The sequence below is a fragment of the Mastigoproctus giganteus genome, chromosome 6, assembly GCF_048544385.1.
Source record: "Mastigoproctus giganteus isolate SK-2022 chromosome 6, ASM4854438v1, whole genome shotgun sequence".
Classification (NCBI taxonomy): Eukaryota; Metazoa; Arthropoda; class Arachnida; order Uropygi; family Thelyphonidae; genus Mastigoproctus; species Mastigoproctus giganteus.
In genome coordinates, this window is record NC_143580.1 from 228,197,979 (window position 1) to 228,224,913 (window position 26,935).

General features: G+C 36.4%; 1 protein-coding gene across 2 annotated transcripts in view; it reads right to left on the reverse strand.

Annotated features, from left to right (window-relative positions):
* Positions 1-26,935, reverse strand: part of LOC150085062 (putative transcription factor p65 homolog) — a 141,361-nt gene that overhangs the window by 100,773 nt on the left and 13,653 nt on the right. Inside the window, exons 1-2 of one of the 2 annotated variants that reach the window (XM_090376756.1) lie at positions 15,300-15,320; positions 2,790-2,874 (exon numbers count right to left, since the gene is read on the reverse strand). In XM_090376756.1, coding sequence (XP_090232882.1) covers positions 2,790-2,874; positions 15,300-15,305 — 91 coding nt within the window. In that variant the 5' untranslated portion in view covers positions 15,306-15,320. Of the gene's footprint in view, positions 1-2,789; positions 2,875-15,299; positions 15,321-26,935 lie in introns of those variants that run through there. The other variant, XM_090376757.1, reaches the window with a different exon arrangement.

A 26,935-nucleotide genomic window follows, 5' to 3' on the forward strand; every position in this document is an offset into this window, starting at 1 on the left:
CATCATTTGCCAAAGGTTTCTCGTAATCTGCCTTCGCCTGCCTAACTTCCTTTGTGACTTGATTATAGATACTTTATATGCATCCCATACATTTTTCTTCTCTGCCATGAGCCTCATTATTCATCTGACATCCATTTAAGAATAAAGCAATATTTTGCCTTTTCAGCACTGTGATTACTAGCACTGTCTAAAAGCATGCAAACTTGGAATGAATTTTTTTTTTTAGAGAAAGAGAAGAAATGTAAAGCAACAAAACTCACGGATTAAACTTTGAAGCTGTTAATTTATCTTTGCCAGTAACAGATTTAATAACTTAATGTAGATAATAAATATAATTTGGTTGATAAGCCTTATGGATCATCGAGAACTTTGTCATTTAGTTGGTTACATTTAAAGGGATAATTATTTACAGAGGAGTTTTTTTTTTCTTTTTAAGTATGTTGATACCAAATGATACCAAATAATGATATTCCCATGATACCAAATAATCTTTACTGATAGTCAATGTTTATGAAAAACAAAATATTGGAACTTGGAAAGTGCAAATGACTTTTAAAAACTGGAAGAAAACAAATAGTTTCTATTCATTTATAAGCATCATATATGTCAAATTTTTCCAAAGGTTCATTTAATTTGTTACATTTATTTCTGATTGTTTTAAACACAGTATAAATGGTAAAAATGTTGTAAAGGTATTAATTATAAGATGGTGGCTAAACATTTTTTTTTTTTTTTTAAATTTGAATGATATATGTTTATTTTCCAGAAGAAAAGGCTTGTGACTTGGTTTTTCAGACCTGTATAGTTTGGGGAACCCTTATTAGTCACATTAGGACAATAAAGTTGTTTTTAAATAAGGCCTTCAGATTATATTGTAATTCAAGGTGCAATCATTTGGAAAAACCTGAATTATTTTGTTTCAACTCTTCCTTGTCAAGACTGCTGTAAAAATCCACTTTTAATAAGCTTTGTGATTTTATTTTGTTTTAGGTGAAGAGATCCAGCAATCTAAATATTTACAGATGTGGAGCCAACTGGTAAGAGTTTAAATTTAGTTTAATTGACTCACAGTTCACACAAACTGTCCACAATACCACTACCCAAATCAGTATTGACTGATTAAAGTCTCATAGGTGGAAGGGGTAGGTACTGTGAAGAACTGAACAATGCAGTGACAAGATATATCCCAATATGCGAGATGGTGCAGTAAGTAAAGGAGACAATTAGATTAAGGGCAAACCCTCAATCAACAAATATTATAAAAAAAGTCATTACACATGTTGGGAATAGCTTCTATCTGTGCAGATCTGTGAGCAAACTGTTTCCTCTTAGTGCAGTGATCCATGATGTGGTTGCACTTTACCACAAGTTGCCTTAGTATTGCATTACTCTAAATAAAAAGCACTGCTCCAATGGAGAATTATATTGCTTCCCATTTAACCCTTTATTTACTGGGCATGTTTAATGTATAACACTAGGAGGCACCCTGCTGGATGTTTTCATTGTTATGCTTGGCCTGAAATAATTCAAAATTGTTCACTTTATTGTTGACGCCTCCGTAGCCAGGTGGGCAGGAGCAGCAGTGCATAGCATACGCTTCTTGATTAGACCGGGGTTCGAGCCCGTGACCACCAAATACGGAGGATGCGGAAAGGTCAGGGAATGACCACCGCATATCCCCCGAGCAACATGGCCTTAGTTGCTAATGCTCCTAAAAACCAAATAACAACAACAACTTTATTGTTCATAACAGACTAAAAATAGAGCCACCTTTATTTTCAATTTATTATGAATACAGCTTTGAAAAAAAACTTTTTTTTTTAATACTGAAAAGGTATATTTTTAATTAATTCTTAAAATAAAACCACCTTTGATGCACTTTTCATAAAATGTTTTTTAATGCCTGCATTTGGAAATTATCTTCACTATCGGCAAGTGAAACTTGAAAAATAAAAAGTTGTACACTAGGGTGACTGGACATTAAAAATAATGTTTGCTTCAGATGTAGACAATGTCTAACTCTAACAAGTATTTTTGTTTGCTTGATTCAGATCAAAAACTGTTAATTAACACACCTCTTGGGTGCTAGACACTGCAAATTTTAAATTCTTGCTTTACAGCACTTGATAATTATATGCAAGAATTGACTTTCAAAGTCTAACAAAATCCACTTTTATTAATTTTTTCTATAACAAAAGAATTAATGATAAAGATCAAAAGTCAAACCAATAATGAAATTTATTCACACTGAAGTCACTTTAATAGATATTTTTATTTTCGAATTTAAGTTGCTCTGGTGTAAATTTACTACAAAAGCAACTACCCAACATGCCTGACAAAGAGTTAAAGCGAATGCCACTATACAATGACCCGGGTTTAAACTCTGAGTGGAGTCTCATTGTGAAGACCTGAACAACCCAATAATGAGATATATTTCCAATGTGCGAGATGGTGCAGTAAGTAAAGTAAACAATTAAATCAATGCACTAAGTAGTAACCCCAGATTTCTCACTGCTATGTACAGAAAGATGCCATGTACAATGACATTTTATAGCTTTCAAAACTTCAGGCTTTTGCCCTGAACCTAACTATATTATTTACTAACTAAAATGCTGTTACATATAATTTCACATGCATGGTATACTGTGAATTAATAATCTCATATACTATGCAAAGTAATCCAGCTAGCTAATATACAATGAAAATAGGTGTCAAATCTGTAACCCTCCTAATCCAAAGGCTGTACAGGGGTTAAAACTGATAAATAAAATAAATAGATCTCAACTTACCTACATCATCAAGTGTGACAATGCTTTCCATATCACATCCAAAATTCATGGCAAATGTTGGAAAATGGACACGCTTTCCCACCACCTGAATAAATAGAAACCTCTAGTTGAGACATTCCAACTTATAATTTATTATAATGAAACAACAGAAAACAATGCATAAAATCCTGCAGTATGGGTTAGTTACTAAATCCTGTCTAAAAAATATACAAATGTTTAAAAGATTAAACTATATTAAAAAAAATTCATTTAATTTTTAATAACTATGGTAGATATGAATAAATCCTCCATCCTCCCATTTCAGTTAATTTGGACTAAAGTTTTAAGCTCCTGGAAAAGGAAGAAACAAAAAAATCCTCATTAATTTCAGGGAAAAACTTTGATTCAAGCCTTATTTACAATCAAGCACTATTAAACTGATAGGTACATGAGCACATTTCCTGCAAGATTTATGGTTTCTAATATTGCAATCATGTGGCAAAGTTATGTTAAGTGATTTACATTAGTGATAAATCAGTAAATGTCATCACCTGAGAAAAGATAATAATCGCTGTATTCTTCAGAAATATTTGCTGATGTGGACCACTTCCTGTGTAGTTCCAGGATGGAGCACATGCTCACTATTCACTTCCTGCTGACGGTATCTCTGCAAGGTCAAAGTCTGAATTTGGAAAATTGGCCAGTTTCAGATGTTTCACAGGCCAGTTTCAGTTTCAGATTTTCAATGACATAGAACAATTTTATTTGGGACTTCACAACAAGTCCCAGAGAGAATTGGAGCTTGTTCTGAATTTTTTTTTTTTTTTTTCTTTTTGACCAAGTCTCTGGAAGTGACAAACTTAAAATTGATCACTCTGGTTTCATCATGCTTCAGCAAGTATGTTGGTATACACAGTTCAGTTTCCTGAGAAAAGGGGAAATAATTTTCCTTACATAGACAAATGAATAATTATCCTTACAAACATTTGGCTTGACAGTGGCTTACACACACACTTTGCTACTAAACATGGTAATGACTGATTTGTTGTTAAAAATAAAAATAAAATAAAATAATGGTTAATTATAAACTCCTCTGAGTTATGTGGTCACAGAGTATAAACAGAACACTGGTTTATATTTCCTAAATATCTTAGTAAGGTACTAACCAGAATCCAAGAGGACTAATTATTTTTATGAGCCGAAAAATGCAATTAAAGTTTAACAGTAATAAATGAAAGGAAATGCATTTCAGCAGCAGTAATCCTGAAATAACATTCCATTTGGGCATGTTGGTCTGGGACAAATTCAGAGTACTGAAATATGAAAAGATCTAGATGTAATTGTACAGTCAAAAATGAAATTCTAAGCAATACAAAAAAGCTGCTCAGAGGACACTAGAATAGCTTACAAGATTCTGTCAATGATATACAGGAACCTTGTTAGCAGGGACAAAGAGGCAATCATCCCAGCTGTATAAGATAGTGTTTTCCAACTTATGGTCTATATAAATTATGAAAGTGGTCCACAGAACTTCAAAATAAGAGGTTTTTTTGTTTTTTTTTGATTTGTATACAAAGTGATTTATATTTGAAAAATGGTTGGGATATACTGGTAAAAGGCAATGGCAAGTCACATTTGGAGTACTGAATACAAGTTTGGAATCACATTTTAGAAAGGTAGAAATGTTGGAAAAGGTGCAAGGAAGAATGACAAGGCTAGCTGGAGAACATAAAAGGATATTCTTACCATGAAAGACTAGCACTAAATTGCAGTCTCTGGAAACTAGGCATCTCCATGGTGACCCAAATGAAGTGTATAAGGCTTTAAAATTATTCAGTATTAATAGTGGCAAATTATGCAAGAAAGCATGCTTATATAGCACCAGCAAAAGAGAAAAGGATTACAAATTAAATGTTGATAGCACCTTTACTCTTTTTCATACAAAAGACAAAGGCACAATTTTAAATTGGAAAAGGATAATTTGGAGAAGAGATGTGGACAAATTTGCATTCAGCCAAAGAGTAATCAATTCTTGGAATAAGCTGCTAATAAGGTGTCTGACGTATGCTACTTTTAATTTTTCAGGGTGTTTTTTTTTTTTTTTTTAAATCACTACATGAAACCTCCCCCCCCCCATCCCATGTACGTTTCGTTACATATATTCAAGACAAATCAAAATCCTCTTGTGTATCTTCCCTAACCAGTAATTTTTGTTTTTGTTTCAATATACTATGAATTACAAAAAAAAATTAATTTTTTTTGTTTTGCATTTAACAGACACCAAGCAAACGATAGCATCTACAATTCTTGTACTTAACTCTGATTCTCATGTGGCATCTGTGAAACAACAGTGAGAGATATCTAATCTTGCCATAGAGCTATGGATTTCACTGGATGAATGCAAACAGTTCACAAAAACAGCAATTCACCTGGCATCTGTGTTTCAATATGGGGACAGCCGACCTTAAATTCTAAGAAACATGACAAAAACATTACTGTTATTATTTTGGATTTCTCTCATTTGTAGCACAAGAAAGCTGGAGCTTTTTATGCATTAGCCAAAAAAAAATAAATAATAAATAAATAAAATAAAGCATTTGACTCTCATTCTCACGTGACATCTGTGAAACACCAGCAAAAGATATCCTACCATGGAGCTTTGGTGCAAGAAATATCCTGCAATCCTACCGTAGAGCACTTTGGTTTCACTTGGTAAATACAAACAGCTGACAAAAACAGCCATTCACATAGTCTGCCAAACACCAGGTAAGAATCGTGTTTCAATTTGTGGGGGAGGAGGAATGAGTGATCTTAAATTCTAAGAAAATATAATAAAAACATTATTATTATTGGCTTCACTGTTTATTTTCATTTGATATTTTGTAACTGAGTTTGGTATTAGCCATATAATATAAGAAAGACACAAACTTTTGCTGCATTAACCAAAAAAAATGAAATTAAATAAAACAAATAACTAAACAAAAAAATAATCATAAAATTCTGTACCAGGTACATAATGTGTCCTGCCGCTAGCATATTTAACATGTTTTACATTTAAGAGTCATCAACAGGTGTTAAAAACATTTTTATTTTCAGATATTAATAAAGTTCTTGGATAATAATATAACGATGTTTTTATTTTATTAATAATAATTACATATCAATTACTGAAAGTATTGTTCTGTGATGACTAAAGTAGGATATAAAATTTTACATTGAAGAGATTTTAGTTCATGACTAAATACACCATCTATAGTTGTGCCATTATTGTTTGTTATTTAGTTTTTAAGAGCATTAGCAACTAAGGCCATATTGTTCGGGGATATGCGGTGGTCATTCCCTGACCTTTCTGCATCCTCCGTATTTGGTGGTCACGGGTTGTTGTTTGTTAGTTATTTGGTTTTTAGGAGCATTAGCAACTAAGGCCATATTGCTCCGGGTGGGGGGGGATATGCGGTGGTCATTCCCTGACCTTTCCACATCTTCCATATTTGGTGGTGATGGGCTCGAACCCTGGTCTAATCAAGAAGTGTGTGCTACACACTGCTGCTCCCGCCCACCTGGCTATGGAGGCTCCTGCCATTACATGTAGTATATATTGAAAGATCTGATGACATGTCCAAGTTGAAGAATGTTTTCATAAATGTGCAGAACTCTTTTCCAGCCTCAGAGTGTAATTGTAAAGGAAAAAAAAAATTACATTCAATCTGAAAACACCAGGTGACTTGAAACAGATGAGTTTTGGAATTAATGCATTTCCCAGTTTCCAAAAGTTTTTTTTTTGTATCTTAAAACCTTAATATTTCTGTTTCTAAATTCCTTAGTTTTCCAACGATATGCTATATGTCCACATTATCCCATTTATTACGTGTATATACGATCACATGTTCATAGTTTTTCCAGGAGGTTTGAAAGTTTTTCCTCTAGTATAGAGCAAAGATGAAGCTCCATGAAAAATTTCATTAAATTTGGTCCCGCAAAAGATAAATTAATGTTGCCATCATACAAGTATGATTCCAACAATACAAGTTGCAATAATTCACTTCTAGCGAAAGCTGAAGATAACATCACTTCCATAACACTTTTCGCATGATGGTTTTTCGTTACAAAATTTTTGGAATAATGCCAGCAAAAACATATAAAAGTGAAAATATAAAAAAAAAAAAAAAACAATGTCTTTCCCTTATACAGGGTGTCTCAAAAATATTGGTACAAACGTTTAAGGGAGGTAAGTAACATCTAAAGGAATGTGAATCGCATAGGAATCCATAACCGGAAACGTCACAGGAAAGTAGTAGCAGAGGCACAAGAAGCAGAAATGACACAAGACAGTAATTAGAGGCAAACATTTACTTGACATAATATTAACAATGGAATATGAGATGGATGCATTTCATGATGTTACAACAGATGCTCGAAAGTTCCACCATGAGACACGATGCATGCGTGACACCGATGCAGCATGGATTGGCGGACACGGTCGAACACACCTGGAGTTTCTTTGACAGTAGTAGCAGCGCAAACGAGTCTGGCCACGAGATCCATTTCCGTCTCCACAGGCAATTCATACACGATAGATTTGAGGGCCCCCCCCCACAGAAAGAAATCAAGGCTTGATAAATCAGGTGAGCGTGGGGGCCAAGCAATGGGTCCACCATGGCCAATCCATCGACGCCCAAAATGCCTGTTCAAATGGTCATGAACACGCCTTCCATAATGGGCAGGCGCCCCGTCATGTTGAAACCAAATGTTGCGTCTCACATTTGCTGGAACATAGTCAAGTAACCCTGGTAGAACTTGTTCAAGAAAGATCTGATATTTAGCGGAGTTCATACGGGATGGTAACAGGTATGGGCCGACTAAGCAGTCACCGACCATACCTGCCCACACATTTATTGCAAAGCGATGTTGTTCCGCATGGGGGCACACACCATGTGGGTTGTCGTGAGCCCACACATGAGCATTGTGCTGATTGAATAAGTCTTCCCGAGTGAAATAAGCCTCATCCGTGAACAAAACATAGGCTGGAAAATTCAAGTCTTGAACGCTTTCTTGGAGAAACCACTGCACAAAGGCCACACGAGCAGGATGATCTTGGGGTAGCAGTAACTGAACCCTTTGGAGATGAAATGGGTGTAAGGAATCGTCGTACCAACCACGCTGTACACTGCAACGAGACACTCCTAAGGCAGAGGCAACGGCACGTGTGCTGGTAGTAGGATTATTCTGAATGGAATTCAACACACTTTCTTCTATGGTGGGAGTTTGCATCGAACATGGGCTGCCCGCACTACTCCTGTTACTTCTACATTACCCATAATTGCACAAATTTTGATGCACGCGCGCAAACAAATGGTGTTCCAGTACATGTCTGTCTGGGAAGCGTTCTCCATAAATTCATTGAGCAGGCTCGTCATTGCCCTCTGCTAATCCATACACTAGGTGCATGTCTGCCAGCTCACAGTTCGTATATCGATGCATGCTCTTCGTGCAGCGACTACAGTGCCGTCTACTGACTTATTGTGACATTTCCAGTTATGGGTTCCTATGCGATGCACATTCCTTCAGATGTTACCTACCTCCCCTAAACATTTGTACCATTTTTGAGACACCCTGTATAGGTAGCCAACTTTGAATTTCTCCAAACTGTCAGCCTTGACTACCCAAGAAGGTAACTTATTGGATTATAGAAAACTGTCTACAATAAAGTTTAAATCTTTGTAATTTCAATTTATGACCCCTAAGTCTGTATCATATATAACAAATAATAATTTCACCTTCATTCATTTTATTAATAATAACTAAAGTTCTATTAATTTTTATCATTAAAGTTCACTGAGCAGTCTACACTGCTCAGAGAACTTCATATCCAACCTTAACTCCCAAATCCCTTTCTTCCTCTGCTTTAGTATTTAGTATTTTAGTATTAGTAACGGCTACATGGTGCAAGAAAGCCTATGGCTTATGCTGCACCACAAAATTTCCATCTAAAGAAATTTTGTTATAGGTTTTCCTGTAACTGTTTGATTTTAATAATATTATAGATATAATTTTTTAAAGTTACTTTCATTGATATTTATTTAATTTTATAATGGTAGTTACGAGATCTGCCTTAAACACTTCACAGGGTATCGTGACTCACACAGAAATAGCCGATGGCGATTTACAGGTGAGTAATGATTTAATCCGTTGTGGAACCTGTGGAATGGTTTCCAAGGTCGACCTGGTGACTAATCCTACCTCACCTGGGGATTCTTTTCTTTGTGTTCGATGTAAGGAGTGCACCGATCTTAAATTACAATTTGGTGCACTGATGGAACAATTTGAGTCCCTGAAAAAATGGGTACTTGCCCTCGAGAATAACGCATCTAGGAGCTCATCAGGGACTCAAGACTCCAGCAATCTACCAAGTGATGCACACCCGATTCGAGCCTCAAAACAGAAAAACCAAGTGCAAACTACTTTGGTTAAAAAGGACATTGTTTTATTAGGGGACTCCATTGTCAGGGAATATTTTTTGTAATAAGGATAGGTGGAGTAGAACCAGGGTATGTCTGCTGGGAGCAACTATGGATGATGTCACCAACAGATTGTCAGATTTTAAAGGGGATAAAGAAAATATTATTATTCATGTGGGGACTAATGATATTAAATGTACACGATCTGACGATTTGTTGGAAAAATACAGGACCATGCGGAGGAAATGTCGCGAGCTAGGCCATAATGTCTGTGTCTGCAATTCTGCCCAGACACGATAGGAGGGATTATATGATAAGAGCCTTCTGGATTAACTCAAGACTTGAAGGAATCTGCAAGGCTTTAGAGGGGAAATTTCTATCAGCATGGCCCACACTTGTAGGTAGAAGGAATTTGTTTTGTAGAGACAGGATACACTTAAACAAAGGTGGTGCAAAAGTTTTTTCCAGCATTATTGAGGATACCTTAAAGGTTCAGGGAAACTGCTAGTTAGGGGGGGGGGGGGATGTGGGTAATACTGACATGCGTTTATCTGATAATATTGGTCAAAGTAACTCAAGCACATACCTTAAGAGTTCTTATCTGTTACCCCAACTGGACATATTATCTAGATGTTCTGGGGGCAGAAACATTTCACGTGAGCGGGTAGCTAATATCAGGGAAGAGAGCCTAAAAAACTTCAAGGGTTGTGTTAGGGTTGTTAAATATACAAGAACAGTAAATCTTAATTGTTTATACAGTAACGTTAGAAGTGTCGTCAATAAAATGAGCGAATTCGAACTGCTGGTTAAAACAAGTAACGCGGACATAATAGGGCTTACGGAGACGTGGTGCCACCCGGAAATTGGGGATGATGAGTTTAAGTACAGCTTGCATAATGTATTTAGGAAGGATAGGGTAGATAGAAGGGGTGGTGGGGTAATGCTTCTTATCAGAAGCAGCCTGAGTGCAACGATAGCTTGCCCGGATTCAAACATTTCACATGCTAGTATAGAGTCTGTATGGTTATGTTGTTATTTAGTTTTTAGGAGCATTAGCACCTAAGGCCATATTGCTCCGGGATATGCGGTGGTCATTCCCTGACCTTTCCGCATCCTCCGTATTTGGTGGTGACGGGCTCGAACCCCAGTCTAATCAAGAAGCATGTGCTATGCACTGCTGCTCCTTCCCACCTGGCTACGGAGGCACCGGTAGAGTCTGTATGGTGTGAGATAGTTGGAAACAAAGGTATAATGCGAGTAGGAGTAATCTACAGACCAGGTGATTGTGAAGATTATGACAAAAGCCTCTACATGCAAATGGAATGGGCAAGTAAGCATCAATGCTTTATTATGGGTGATTTCAATTTGCTTCTAATTGATTGGAGTAAATTGGAAGGAAACTCAACATGGGGAACAAAATTTTTAAATCAACTAGATGACTGTTATTTGTATCAACATATCAGGGAAAGTACTAAAGAAAAGAATATCCTAGACCTCATCATCACACATGAATCAGATGACATAACCAGTAGCAGGAAGTGATCACAGAGTTCTACAGTGGATGATGACGAGAGAGGTAGCAGAAGTAAAAGACAAAGGAATGGGTTTTAATTTCAGAAAAGGAAATTACGATGCCTTAAGGTACTACATGGCCTCTATTAACTGGTTAGATATCATGCAGAAAATGAATACATTTGAACTGTGGTACGCTTTTTAAACATTAATCACAGATGCCTTGAATGCGTATATACTATTAAAAAAAATACTCCACAAGGAGGGTTCCAAGTTGGATGAATAGTAAAGTTGCCACATTACTTGAGCAGAAAAAGGTGGCATGGAAAGGTTACAGAGCAATAAAAAGTACTGACGCCTATAACAGCTACAAGATGATCTGTAATAGAGCCACAGAAAAGGTTCGACAGGCAAAGGCAGTTTATGAGAAATCACTAGCAAACAGAGCAAAGAGGGGGGGATAAGGAATTCTTCACATATATAAATGCCAAGAAGAGCAGGACAAACCAGATCGGACCTTTACGTAAGGGAAAGGGGATAGTATTAAATACACCAGCTGCCGTTGCAGATGAACTCAACAGTTATTTTGCATCGATATTTACAAATGAAAAGCCTTTTGTGGCAATGGGAAATTGTGGGAGCGAAGTTAAAAAATATGTAATTAATGATATTGAAATTTCGCAAGATTATTTAATGAAAAAACTTTGAGCCTACAGACCAGTAAGGCTCCTGGAGCTGATGGAATATACCCTATAATCTTAAGGGAGGCGGCAAACGAGTGCATTGAACCATTGAGGCTAATTATGCGAGCATCACTAGACTCCAGGGAGATTCCCTTGGATTGGAAAAGTGCAAATGTATCTCCCATACATAAGGGTGGCTCTAAAAGTGAAGCTGGAAATTATCGACCTGTCAGTCTGACTTCAGTAGTAGGGAAAATCATGGAGGCAATGATCAAGGGTGGAATTCAGGATCATTTGGATCGAACTGAAATTCTCAAGGAAACTCAGCATGGTTTTGTAAAGGGAAAATCATGTTTAACAAATCTGGTCCGCTATTTCGAAAGGGTCACTCACGAGCTGGATTTAGGGAATAATTTCAACATTGTTTATTTAGATTTCAGCAAAGCTTTGACTCAGTCCCACATGAGCGGTTGCTTTATAAGCTGGAACATATTGGAATCACTAGGAAAATCCTTAGATGGATAGAAGGATGGCTTCAGGGCAGGAGGCAGAGGGTTGTGATAAATGGCTATTCCTCAGATTGGGTTGGTGTAAGAAGTGGGGTTCCCCAAGGATCAGTATTAGGACCACTGTTGTTTTTAATTTTCATAAACGACATTGATGAAGGGATAGAGGGCGTGATGTCTAAATTTGAAGATGATGTTAAAATTGGTAGTGTAGTTAATGATCACTGTCGAGCTGAGTTTCTTCAGAGAGACCTAGATAGACTTCAGGAATGGTCAGAAAAATGGCAGCTATGCTTTAATCCAACAAAGTGTAAGGTATTATACCTGGGAAACAGTAATCCCAAGATAACTTATTCACTTGGTGGAGTTCAACTAAACCCAGTACTGGAGGAAAGGGACTTGGGTGTTACGATATGGTCAGACATGAAATTCTCTGAGCATTTTAACAAGTTGCAAGGAAGGCCCATGGTGTCCTATCGATGATCTATCGAACTTTTGCAAGTAGAGATAGGAACGTGATAATCCCATTATATAAGGCTTATGTTAGACCACACTTGGAATACTGTGTTCAAGTATGGAGACCGCACCTAAAGAAAGACATCGAACTTCTTGAAAGGGTGCAAAGACGGATAACTCGCCTGGTGAGATCGGCAGAAGGGCGTCCTTATGAAGAAAGACTTCGAATATGTGGGTTGCAGAGTTTGGAAACTAGACACCTTAGAGGAGATTTGATTGAGGTGTTTAAGGCTCTGAGAGGCATCAGTAAAATGAATGAGGACAAAATTTTCAAGATTATAAATGATGCTAGAACTAGGGGACATAAATTCAAGTTACTTAGATTGGACTGCAAGAAGTTTTATTTTAGCCAGCGAGTTATAAATTACTGGAATAAGTTGCCTTCATGGGTGGTAGAGGCCGACAGTTTGGGGAAATTCAAAGGTCATCTGGATAGTACTTTCAGGTAAGGAAAATGCATAGGATGATAGGTTTAATTTCCTTTTTTTTTATTAATTATTATTATTTTTTTGTATCATTGTTTTGTTCGGATTTTTTTTTTTTTTTTTTTGGCTGGTGCAGCACTCGGCCATTACTAATATTAAGGCCTTATACACCTCAATCAGATCACCACACAGGTGCTTAGTCTCCAGCCACTGCAATTTGCAGAACTTAAGCCTCTCTTGGTAAGAGGATACCTTCATTCCCCTCACCAATCTTGTTGCCCTTCTCTATACACGTTGAAGCAAATCTACATCCTTCCTAAAATGAGGCCTCCAGACCTGTACGCAGTACTCAAGGCGTGGCCTTACCACTGCCTTATACAGAAGAACAATCACCTCCTTTTCCCTGCTAGCAAAATTCCTATATATCATTGACAAAACCCCATGACCTGCCAGGGCAGCCTTTCTGCACTGCTCAGAAAACTTCATATCTGACTGCACAATTACTCCCAGGTCTTTTTCATTTTCTGCCTCCTTAAGTGTAGTACCACACAGTTGGTACATTTCTCTGGGGTTACTTCTACCCATATGCAGTACTTTGCATTTGTCAAGGTTAAACTTCAGTTGCCACTTCTTAGCCCATATGCCCATATTTTCTAGATCCTGTTGCAGTAGCACACTGCCATTATTGTCATTAACAACCCTGCCAACCTTTGTATCATCTACAAACTTCAACACTAAGCCTGATATACCTTCATCAATATCATTGATAAATATACAAAACAACAGTGGACCCAACACCGAACCCTGTGGGACTCCACTAATAACATTAGTCCAAGAAGAGCAGCACCCATTGATTACCACCCTGTGTCTCGGTTTTCATCCCTGAAAATCTGATCACTCGAGTTTAGAGTTACCAGGTTTCTGGTTCTCACTGGTCAGTTTGATATTCGAGCTTGCTGTCCAGTAAACAAATTGAGAAAACACCAGCCATGTAATAAAAATATATCTGTTTATTCGTAAATGTCCAGCATTAAGTCATCATTATATTATTATTTTATATATGTTGGTTTATTTTAATTACATTCAGTTTTCATTAGCTGTTTTATTGAGTTTTCATAAATTTTGCAAATTTTTGCTGATTAATTAGAATTGTATTCTTCAGTTTTCGTTATTCACATATAGCCAAAATAATAATACTACAGCTGTTTCACAATAAAATGAACTCTTCCTAGAGCGAAAAGTCAGTGATGTCCACCAATGTATGTAACAGACTGACGTCTACCAGTTGTAGAAAGCCCCTCAAACATAATACAACTTTGCCGCCTTCTAATTTCGACAAAATGCACCCAATTTTCCTCATATATGTCTGGCATTTTTATGGAACCATCCAGAAAATCTATTTTAAAGTGATTGACTGGAAGACAAGAAACCAGAAGTTAGGAATAAATGAAATGGGCAGATTTCCTGTTTTTCTGAGGTTGCTGGTAATTAGGTATACAATATCAGCATGAATATACACTGAGTGATCACTGAATTACGACTGCCTACCTAATACTTCATAGGTCCTCCTTTTGCCGTACAGCAGCTATCTGACGTGGCATTGATTCAACAAGATGTTGGAAGCGTTCGGGAGGTATAGCCAACCAAGCTATGTGTAATGCACCCAGCAATGAAGGTATGGAGGTGACTGGTATATCCAGATGCCTGATATGCCTTTCCATAGTGTCCCACCAGTGCTCTATGGGATTGATATCAGGAGAGTTCAGAGGCTAATTGATATGCTGGAAGTCAGAACTGTGTTTCTCAAACCATTCCTGCACATCAAGTGCCTGATGGCTCAGAGCACTGTCATCTTGGAAGACACCATCGCCATTCGGAAAAAAGTGTAACATAGCTGGTATACACAGTCAGCAAGCAGTTGACGATAGCGGAGACCAGTGATATGTTGTTCCACGTGCACCAGGGGTTCAAATTCCTGCCAGTGAAACATGCCCCAAACCATACAACTGCCTCCACAGGCCTGCACTTTTGATACCATGTATGATGGATGAAGAGCCTCACGTTGTTGATGCCAAATCCGTACACAGCCAAAGCCATCCACGGTGTGGAGCGCAAATAACGTGACTCATCTGACCAGCACACCTTCTTCATATGATGCAAGAAGCAAGATTATGCAGCATCCCCTCTAAAAGTGGCCCTAGGGGCTCACATCTGGTGAGTATGGGATTGGCACACCCAGGGTCCTGAGCTGGATATCATCATTCTTCTCTTTCTTGGTGATTTCCCCCCCCCCCTCTCTTTCGGGATAACTCGGTAAATTTTTTTTTTTTTTTGGCTATTGCAACAAAAGCCACAGGCTTCCTTGAACCATAGGCTAATTATAATAAAAATAATAATAATTTGTCTAATTCTAAAATTTATTCATACTCACTTCCATAGTGACAGATGTAAGTTTGTTCCAACGGTCAATCACTCTCTGCTAATTTTCGCACATCTATTCTACAACCATCGTTTTTTAATTTAAAAAAGGCACCTTACGTGTTTTCCCATATACTGTATCAATTATCACATAACTTCTAATTTTCAAGTTTTGACTTTATCGATTCGTTTCCACCATCCCATGAAAAAGTACATCACATCATTTTGTAAACGGCATCTCAATTGCTTGTGCAGTTTTTGCGAAAATAAAAATAAATAAATGATATTATCTGATTGCCGCCGCCACCCCTAAGTTCGTTATAACCAGATTTCACTTACATATCCAACACGGGTATAAGGCTGTAGAATTTGGCCTTGAAGAGATGCACGTGTTGCAAATACGGACGGTCAGGTTATGCCGAGGTCAGCTGCCACTATTTATCACAAAGTCTGTGGTGCAGAATGGAACTACAAAATATCTCAACAACACATGTACCTGGGTACCCATAGGATTCATATGTCGAACTTGAAGTCACTTTAAATGCTCTTATCGCGCTCTTCCGGAAAATATGAATAATACTCTTAAAATATCTACTTTTCTGAAACTGCCGTCCCAGCACTCGGAGGGCAAAAAAAAAAAAAAAAAATCAGTACATCATGTTTCGTTATCAATATTTTTATGCAGACACCTTGATTCAAAAAGTTGAGTTATCGGAAACAGTTTAGCGGGGTGACAAAAATTGTATGAGATACAGTAAAGACGATTAATTAATCGCGTTGATGAAAAATATGGATATTAATAATAATAATAATAATAATAATAATAGTAGCTGATGAATACAGGCTCGCCAGTAGTATCGCTACTTGAATGAACGTTCTGGGACCGCAGTATATCACAAAAATGCATTAAAACATCATACCACCTCAAATTTAACTCAATCTTTACCATTACACACACTGTCGTATCAGGATATCAACGTAAAGCGGGGGGGGGGGGGGCGTGACGACCAATTTTTAAGTTTTTTTATTTTTTTTTTTTAGATAGGCCTAGGAATATTTATATGCATGGTTATAAGGAATATTTATATGCAAAGAATTCTCTTTATACCTAAACTAATCTTTCCCTCAAAATCTAGTCACCTTCACTTTTCTTTTAGAAAGAAAATCTTTCCTATCACCATCTTTCTTAATTCTGAAACCATTCCTCTTGTATTTGACCATAAGGAACTTGGGACCATAAGCATTTTAAACAAATTCAACTTCTCCACTCATTGTTACCTGTTGAAACAACTGCGGATTTATTGGATGATTGTTTTCTGCAGTAACAGGTTTAAGAGGCAACAAGAGAGGCTAATCTGGTTATCAGCAGTGATCATTTGTGTATTAAAAATTTGCAGATAAAGGAACCACTAGGTGGCAGTGATCACAGTGTACTGATGTGGGATTTATTTAAAGATATAATTACCATCAGGGGTAAAGGAAAGAGCTTTTGCTTCCGTAAAAGGCGACTACAGTGGTCTCACAAAGTTTTTAAATTCTGTAAAGTGGGACCAACTGATGATGCTACCAACAGCAAATTCTAGGTGGGAAGCATTCGGGGAATTAATTGTGGAAGCCACTACACGTTTCATACCTATTAAGAAATATTGTTCAAGGTTTAGGCCTAAATGGTTGTCAAATGAACTAATGAAACTAGTGACAGAGAAGAAAATGCATGGGATGCATATAAATTATCAGGCGACACAGAAGCCTACGGCAGATATAAGCTAGTCAGTAATCAGTTACAAAGGAGATTAGGCAAGCGAAGGCAGATTACGAGAACTATTTGGCAAAGGATGCTAAGAAAAACAGCAAGGATTTCTTTACTTGTATAAACTCTAATCTAAAAGAAAGGGGATGAATCAGATTGGTCCACTTGATATCAGTGGTTCAACTGTTGATGATCCTGCTCAGATAGCAAACAAATTGAATGAGCATTTTGCATCTACATTCACACGCGAGGAGTTATTAAGGTTTGAAAATGCCAGAAGGTTATTAAATTGTAGCAGGGTGCTTAATGATTTTGTAATAACTGAGAGCAAAGTGGAGGAGAAATTGTTGAAGTTAAACATAAGAAAGGCACCTGGGGTGGATGGAATCTATCCAATTATATTAAAGGAGGCAACAAGGGAAGTAAACAAACCTTAGCCATAATTATGAAAGCATCCTTGGACTCAGGGGAGCTCTCCAAGGACTGGAGATGTGCAAATGTATCCCCAATTCACAAAGGGGGATCAAAGGGTGACACGAGTAATTGCAGACCAGTTAGTTTAACTTCTGTTCCATGTAAAATAATGGAGTCACTGGTTAAAGATGCATTGCAGGATCATCTCGACAAGACTGCAGCAATAATTCAGACAGAGCATGGGTTTGTTAAGGAAAAGTTTTGTCTGACAAATTTGATTGGATACTATGATGTGGTTACAAAGGAACTGGAAGCAAAAATTAATTTTGATATCATATATTTGGATTTCAGGAAAGCTTTTGACACTGTTGCACATGGAAGACTACCGTACAAATTGGAGGAGAATGGTATTAAGGGTAAGTTGCTAAAATGGATAAAAGGGTGGTTGAGTAGGAGAAGACAGAGGGTGGTAATCAATGGGTGCTGCTCTTCGTGGACTAATGTTATTAGTGGAGTTCCACAGAGTTCAGTGTTGGGCCCACTGTTGTTTTGTATATTTATCAATGATATTGATGAAGGTATATCAAGCTTAATGTCGAAGTTTGCAGATGATACAAAGGTTGGCAGGGTTGTTAATGACAGTAATGGCAGTGTGCTACTACAACAGGATCAATAAAACGGGCAGATGGGCTGAGAAGTGGCAACTGAAGTTTAACATTGACAAATGCAAAGTACTGCATATGGGTAGAAGTAACCCTAGAGGAACATACCAACTGTGTGGTACTACACTTAGGGTGGTAGAAAATGAAAAAGACCTGGGAGTAATTGTGCAGTCAGATATGAAATTTTCTGAGCAATGCAGACCGGCTGCAAGAGCAAGTCATGGGGTTTTGTCAATGATATACAGGAATTTTGCTAACAGGGAAGAGGTGATTATCCCTTTATATAAGGCAATGGTCAGGCCACACCTTGTGTACTACGTACAGGTCTGGAGGCCTTATTTTAGGAATGATGTAGATTTGCTTGAGCGTGTACAGAGAAGGGCAACAGGATTAGTGAGGGGAATGAAGGGATCCCTTACCATGAGAGGCTTAAGTTCTGAAAATTGCAGCAGCTGGAGACTAGGCACCTGCAAGGTTATCTGATTGAGGTGTACAAGGCCTTCAATGGGTTGAGCATGCTGAATTCTGATGGGATTCTTCCACTTGCTGAGATTACGAACCTAAGGGAGCATAAATTCAAATTAAGGAAAGACAGTTGTAGAATAGATATGAGGAAATTTGTTCCAACAATTAACCACCCAGCCAGTGGGTGGTTAATTGCTGGAACAAAGTTCCATCTGTCGTTGTGGAAGTTGATAGCTTAAATAAATTCAAGGAAGAACTGGACACACAGTTAGAAGGAATGGTTGTGCAAATTTTTTTTTTTTTTTTTTTTGGCTGATGCTACATAAGCTCTCATACTCTTGCTTTCTTGTGTCACATGCCTCTATTATATTACTATCTTACAAAAGCCATTTGGTTGGCGAAACAAAACCTACAACATATCCACTCCACCTATATTATCATACAATTCTTTTCTAAAATGATCAAGCCAAAAATTCTTTACACTTCTCCTGTCTAGGTTAGTGTTGCCAATGCAAATTTAAAAAAAAAAAAAAAAAAACTTTTCTTGAATACTGGTTTCTCAAATGGACATTTTTAAGCCCAGAAAGAAACAGGTCTTTCATGGTTGACTATTCTGATTTTTATCTTTCAATTTGGTACAACAATCTCTCATTCTTTGCCAAATTGTATAACTCCATCATTGATTGCCCAGAAATTTCGGAATGCATAGCATAAAAATTCCTGGGAAGTCTTCAAGATCTAAACCTACACTTTCCCCTTTATTAACCAGACTCCGTTCGACCGAAAAGCACTTTCCCTTCAATAATCTTTTCTTTGTCAACTCATTGAATTTTGACTGTTTAATATTTCAAAAAAAACTATCTCAGGCTGCTAAATTAATACTAACAAATCTCAACTAAACAAAAAATAACCATCATGTTGCATCTTTTCTTTCCTTCCACCCAGACTTTAAAGTTTACACATTGGTTTAGTCACTTTCCTTTTGCATATTATGTCTTTCTGGTTTAATTTATCTTTAATTCCACTTAAATTTTTTAACAATATTTTAAACCAGTTTTTAAGTATCTTGAGAATTTTGTTTTAGTTATATCAATTCATTATTATTTATTGTATTATTACAATTATTATTATAACTATTTGTTTATTATTATAGTTGAAGTTTATCTTGTAAGCCCCTATAACTGTTTCATTGGTTGTCCCGGGGGATATACTTGTCATTGTTGGCATAATTCAGATCATTATAGGTGGTACGTCGGTCTGTCACTTCGGACAGTATGCTTCTGAACAAACCTGCAACCAATGTTCTGTTTGACTTTATGTTACCTGTCTGTATTATACGGTACTCCTGACTAATAACTAATAAACAGAATTTATTACACTAGCTCATCTGCCACCACAAACCAGAGTGTACGGTATTTCTGCCACTGCTTTAATGTGAAAAATAGGCTTACAGTTATAGCTGTATACCAGCCTCCGTAGCCAAGTGGTCAGGAGCGGGAGTGCAGTAGCACATGCTCTTTGACTGCTGAATACGGTCGATCTGCCAACCCGCACTAGACCAGCATGGCAGATTATGGTCTATTTCCCTCAGCATGAATTGTTGAGGCTTCCATCCTTCAGTGGGTTGATAATGGCTACACTGTACCTTTTTTTTTTTTTTTCCAACAGCATCATACATTTGAAATATCCTATGATCATTATATACATTCCTTGACTTAAACTTATATGGAGGTTATATAAATTAATCATAACAAATATATTAAATTTCGGATTTCAAACTTTAATAATTTTATGGCTGCACAATCATTTTACAAAAATGTTTCCTTTTCACCTAACAAAAGTTAGGTGAAAGCTAATATACATTATACTTGATTCAGTGTTTTAGAGTGCCTTTATCTAATACCCAGTGGCCTAATAAATGCAATCAATTAGAAATTTATGCAATAATTAAAGTATTTTTAAAGAAAGTGAATTGCAAAGAATTTTCTGAATGTGATTAAAGAAAAAATATACATTAACCCTCCCTGCTAATATAGCGTTTAGCAGATGCAACATTTAAAATTGGAAAATCCTCCCACATACCCTGCTAGCAAGCTCTAAATGGTTAGAAGTAGTATTTTCTGTTTTTGTTTTGACATATAAATTATGAGAAATAAATTTTCTGTTTGGTGTTTAACAGATACCAGATGAACAAAAAATTGTAATAAGATTTTTTAGGAGCATGAGCAACTAAGGCCATTTGCTCCATATATACTGTCTATAAATTGCATGTGGTCAAATTTCTGTTTTTCTGGACAAAATCCCAAGTTTCTGGGAGGGAAAACCATGCTACCTTCGAGCAAAACCGACTAACTCAGCCACATTATGAAAAAGGCCCATAAATTCCTCACAGCATCGACAGGACTCTAACTCAAGTCTTTTCCACCTGGTGTGGGAAGAATGGGATTCTATCAACTGTGCTACCCACAAAGGGGCCCATCTTTCTTGTGCTCAACTCCCATTCTCAAATGGCATCTGTGAGATATCAGCAATAGCTGTTTAATATTGCCATAGAGCTTTGGGCTGACTGGGCTAGCCAGGTGGGTAAAGTGCCAGCCTGGCAACCCAAAGGTTGCGGGTTCGAATCCTGCCTCGGGCTTAGATCAGAGTAAAATGCAAAAACTTTGGAAGGTGCATTATGGCCACAGAAGCCAATGCGCCAACAACTAACAAAACAAAAGCAGCTTTGGTTTTGCCAGATAAACACGAACAGCTGATAAAAAACACAGCTGTTCATATGGTATCTGCCAGATTCTCTGTTTCAATTGGACAAGTGACCTTAAATTCTAAGATATGATATAAATTATTATTAATATTGATTTCCCTCATTTATTTTTGTTTGATATTTTGAATTTAGCAAATCATAATTCATAGAATGCCATATTCAAATCAGTAAAGAAAGCTGAAAATTATGTCCATCTGGAACACTCTTTTAACTTAATAATTCAGACTTAATGAGCTTTTGACTTGATTCCTTTTTGCAACAGGTTTTATTTAGCAGTAAAATTGAGGAAAAAAACCTGCGACTGATTTTCAAATTCCCAGAATTGATTTTAGCTCCCAATGAAACTAACTTGCTATTTACTTTGAAAAGAAGACAATTTCTTAGCTTTTGTCATCACAATCAACGATCTCGGAGTCAGACTTTCAACAAAGTTGCCATTTTTGCTCATGGACAACTTTACTCAGCAGTTTCCAGGTCCAATTTTTGTGCAATAATTGTAATTTTTTTAAATGATGGATTTAGTTGTACATGTAAAATAAATTATCAAATTGCATTTTTACCCAAGCCTGTCCCAGTCACTTTAGCAATTGCAATGGGAGCCGAGGAAAAGGTTTTTGTCAACATTAATCTCTACTTCTTTTCTGAAACAATTTTGGCAAAGTATCTGCCATAAGTATTCTAGTGTTTTATGACTAAAAAAAAGATGTCCCACAGACACCATATGAGCACATTTACTCCATTTTGGGCATGAGTGATGGAAGTTTAAATGCTGTAAAGAGCTGAATTAAATTTAAAATTTTTATGTGATAGTGACTTTTAATATAATTAAGCTTTTGTTTTGAAAACAATTTTGTATAAAAAACAATATAAGAAAAAAAAATGTTACTGTTTTTTATTATTATTAGCCATATGGTGCAAGGAAGCCTGAGGCTTATGCTGTACCAGCCAAAAAAAATTCCCCGAGTTATCCTGAGAGAGAGAGAGAGAGAGAGAGAGAGAGAGAGAAAGAGAGAGAAGTAGAAAGGAATCATCAAGAAAGAGAAGAATGATGATATCCCACTCAGGGCCCTGGGTGTGCCAAGCCCATACCAGATGTGAGCCCCCTGGGGCATCCAACTGCTCCAGTTTTTCCAAATTTAAATCTGGTCACTATAAAAAGTAGAGTAACCTGACCAGGACTGGACTGGCAAGTTTTGGCCCTGGTAACTCCAAACAATTTTGGTCCCATCTGAATTACTCATGTCATGACTATTAGTCAATGACCTAAATTTTGTGTTGTCCCTGGAGGCAATTGCTGCCAGGCCCAGAGGTGTCCCAGAACCTGACACATTAAGATTAATCAGCATGCAACAAAAGTTCACTTCTGGCTCATAATCTGTCTTTTGATTGCAACTGGTAGAGATATAAATGCTCTTTGCTTGGCACCCTCCAGTCATTTTAGGAATTCCAAATTATGCAGATATATGCCAAATACAGATATATTGTGCAGATATATATTATTTATATATTATGCAGATATATGCCATATATGTCACATACTCATTCCAGGAATGTGCTGTACTTCTTGAATCACATAATTTTGAACTTTGCCATTAGCATTACATTCACATGCAACATCAAATGATCTAGTTTCATCAGTGTGCATCATTAAAAACTTGTCGGATAGGGATAACATGGTCACAAAATTATATTACTTCACACATCCTCTCCCCTTTCAATACTTCAGTGAAATTTTTAATTTCATCCATTTAAAAATTTAACTGATATTAAATCTGACAGGAGACCAGATGGAGATGCTCTGAGACCTGGTGCAAGCACTGCAGAGTAGTTAGAGCAATACTGAAATGAAGTAATACTGACACCTCAGAAACTCAATGAACCGGTAGAGAAAATGAACTCTTCTATTTAAGGCCAGTAGAACTATCAAAGATAATACTCTGACAGGTAATAGTGGTCACTCTGAATAATATTGGGATCCAAATAATATTCAAAGGTAACCAAATTGCTTACACTTATTAATAAAGATAACATGGGAACATTTAACCATATTTAAGAATGTGGCTTTTACAGATAACAGGCCTGACATAGCCAAGTGGTCAGGAGTGAGAGTACAGTAGCACACACTCTGAGTAGACTGTGGTCCAAACCTGTGACTGCTAAATAATGATTATATTGATAATTTATTGTAAACTCCTCTAACCTGATCGTCGTGCCAGAGTACAAACAAACAAGGACATATTTAGTGTCATGAAGCTGATTCTGCCATAAAGCCTTAAGTCCAATGTATTCTACATCTAAAGTGTATAATAATATTTTATAAGGTTACCTGGCAGAACGTTGTTAATAATATAGTGCATCGTTAAGCTATAACTACAGTAAACAAGTTAGTGCCAAGCATCATTTTAGTTTGTAGTAAATCACCGAAGTAGGCTAATGGCATAATTTTTGTTACATCTCATATTGTGAACACCTTCACAATGGGTTTCCCAGTATTGCACTACCTCGAATAAGCAATGCTTCTCCAGTAGAGAAGGCTAATGTTACTTATTCTCAGTAGTAAAGAAGACTAACATTAGTCTTCTCTACTGGGGATGTGTTGTTTATAAGAGGTGGTGTAATACGAGGCAACTTGTTATGAAGGCGTTAACAATATGAGATGTAACAAAAACAACACCATTTCACCTACTTTGGTGATTTACTATGAAGTAAAATGATGTCTGGCACTAACTTGTTCATCTAGTAAATTTCCTATAGTCTGAGGCTTTCAGCCCTAAATCCCTTTTAAGATATAACTACAGTACAATTAACAGTATAAAAACACTGTTACTTTGATTTTCCGGTATAAAGAGAATCATGTTGTGGGATCTCACCAACCCCTTTATCACATGCACTCTTTTTGGTGGTCAAGACATCCAGGAAAGTAAGAATAGAAAGATGTTAACAGGTGTATATTGTGGAGTAATCATGTTTTTTAATTATAGTTATATCATAATGGAATTAATGTGCAAAGATGACTCATTTAAAGTAATGATTAGGGATAGCACGTTTTAAAATTCTGATAGGACCGAAAGATGGCAAGGTACCCAAGAACATCAGATATATACCTTGACGTATTGGTAGAAATGGGTTTTCAGAATTTTTTTCATAGTGCAAAAGTGGAAGCAGGAGCTAAAAGATTATGAAATAGTCTTTTTCTTTTTTTTTAAATACTATAACTAGTATTGTATATCCAGCATCCCATTTCCACCAAGGCCTGAGTGGTCAAGCTTTCTGCTCACTGCTGGAAACTATACAGTTGATCCAACCAAATCCAGCAAACTATCCAAGAATCAACAAATTTTGTTTTTAAATAGGTTCCAAGGCTGCTGGATTGAGGAGGTTCAACTGTATTTTATTTTTTTCACCAGGCTGCTTATCAAATCACTGATTTTTTTTTTCAAAACCTAAAAGTGATCTAACCAGATAAAAATGATAATACAAAGAAAAAAAAAAAAAACAATCTTATAACATCGCCAGTGCCCTGAAAATAACAGGAATGACCTCAACTGGTCATGCAGTTTTTGTAAAAAAAAAAATACTATAAATAAAAAAATACTAACACCAATAACACTGATATACTCAAACTGAAACAAATATTACAACATATCAGAATGAACAAATTCTAAACAAAAACGTACCGTGAATGATTTCTTAGAATATAGCCTGAAGACAAGTGGGAAACATACAGTAACAAAAGAGTAGAACTGAACATAAAAGGTAACAGCAGAAAGAAACATTTTATGAAATTTGTTGATAAGTGGAAGAGTATTTATCACAATGACCTTCTCCATATCTATAATACACTTAGATGAAGAGCGTTCAAAGATAGAAAGAAAAAAATAAAAAAAAAACTGTGTCAATGTAAACATACAACGGACCCCTTTTTTTTTTTTTTGATCGTGGTTGCCAAAGTGAGACCTATACACGTTTCACAGTGATTCAAAAATGCAATGATTTATCAGCTGAAAGAAAAAATTAAACCTTTGAACAGTTATAAAATGCATCAAGAAAAACAACTGAAACAAACTAAACTGTTTTATTATATCCCTATGAGTAAATAAATAGCAGTTCACTGGGGATGGCTGGTCATTTTTTCTTTGATACTTTATTTTTTTTTATATCCACCATCACATTCTTCATATATATTAAATATAAACCATTCTTTTTAATCCAGTGTTAATTATGCTGGGATCCCATTTTGATTAATTTTTTTAAAACAGTCGTGTACTCAAACAGTTCTGTTTATCTAATTATATCTGTACCATCTACTTTCAAAGAAATTTTCCATCTCAGTTTCTCCATCAAAAATTAGAAAAATAACTTTAAAATGATCCTTATATATGCCTATCATTTTCACCCAAATGCTAAAATGTTAAAAGCTATGGTGAGCTAGTAACAGATGGTTCCTATTTTTTTTTTCTCCTTACAATGATCTCCTCAATCTGTCTGACTGTAGACCTATTTCTGTAAGCTCTCCATTTCTAGAAATAATTGATAAGTTATTATTAGTGGCACTTTTACCACCCCAGGGACTCACATCTGGTGAGTATGGGCTTGGCACACCCAGGGTTCTGAGCTGGATATCAATCTTCTCTTTCTTGGTGATTCCTTTCTACTTCTCTCTTTTTTTTGACTAGTGCAGCATAAACCTCAGGCTTCCTTGCACCATATGGCTAATAATAATAATAATATTGCTTCAATTATAAACAGTACCCTATTCATTATGGTATTACTTTCATTCTAAAGAATCCTGATTGGCCTAACTAACTCCAGCAATTTTTAAGACAGTATTCAACTAGTTTCACATCTAATTATTTTGATATTTTATTAGCTTTTAGTTGTCTGTATATCCAACCCAGATCAGATATTAACCTTCCGTCACTTGTTCCCTCAATTTAACAAAGATATGATATTCACATAGAATCCATGAAACACCACTTTTTGTTTTAATTATAAACAATAATTTTTAGCTATTTTACTGAATTGAAAACAGTGATCTATTAATTATGATTTATTATTATTTATTTATTATTAACATAAAATATACACAACAGGCATGCACCCAGTTAAAGTGTATAACAGAGCAGAAAATACACAAGATACAAAGATTGTACATTAACATATAAATAAATAGCAGAATAACAGACAAAGTACAATAATAGTTCATTTCCAATGGGATAAGTCCATTTAATGGAAATAAAAATACAGTACACATGACATCCATGGTTCAGTAGCTTGAAGAGAATCACAGAGAGCAGAGATATCGTCGCACACACAGAACTGACGAGAGGACATCTTTCATCTTGAGCTCATCCGTCAACTAGCCAACCTGCTCCAGATAGTTCTGTGAAACTCTTTCCTGTCCACAGCCAAATCTAGATTATACTTGTTCATGAATGCCATAGTTCTTTTAAAGAAGTTCTTGGATGTCTCTAACCTGGAGTTACTGATATGGAAAGTAGGCTACTGTCTGGTAGCCACTGCTGGAACATGCAGATCAACATGGCAGTTAGGTAGAGACAGAGATGTGATACAGCTGTTTCTGATCCAGTACA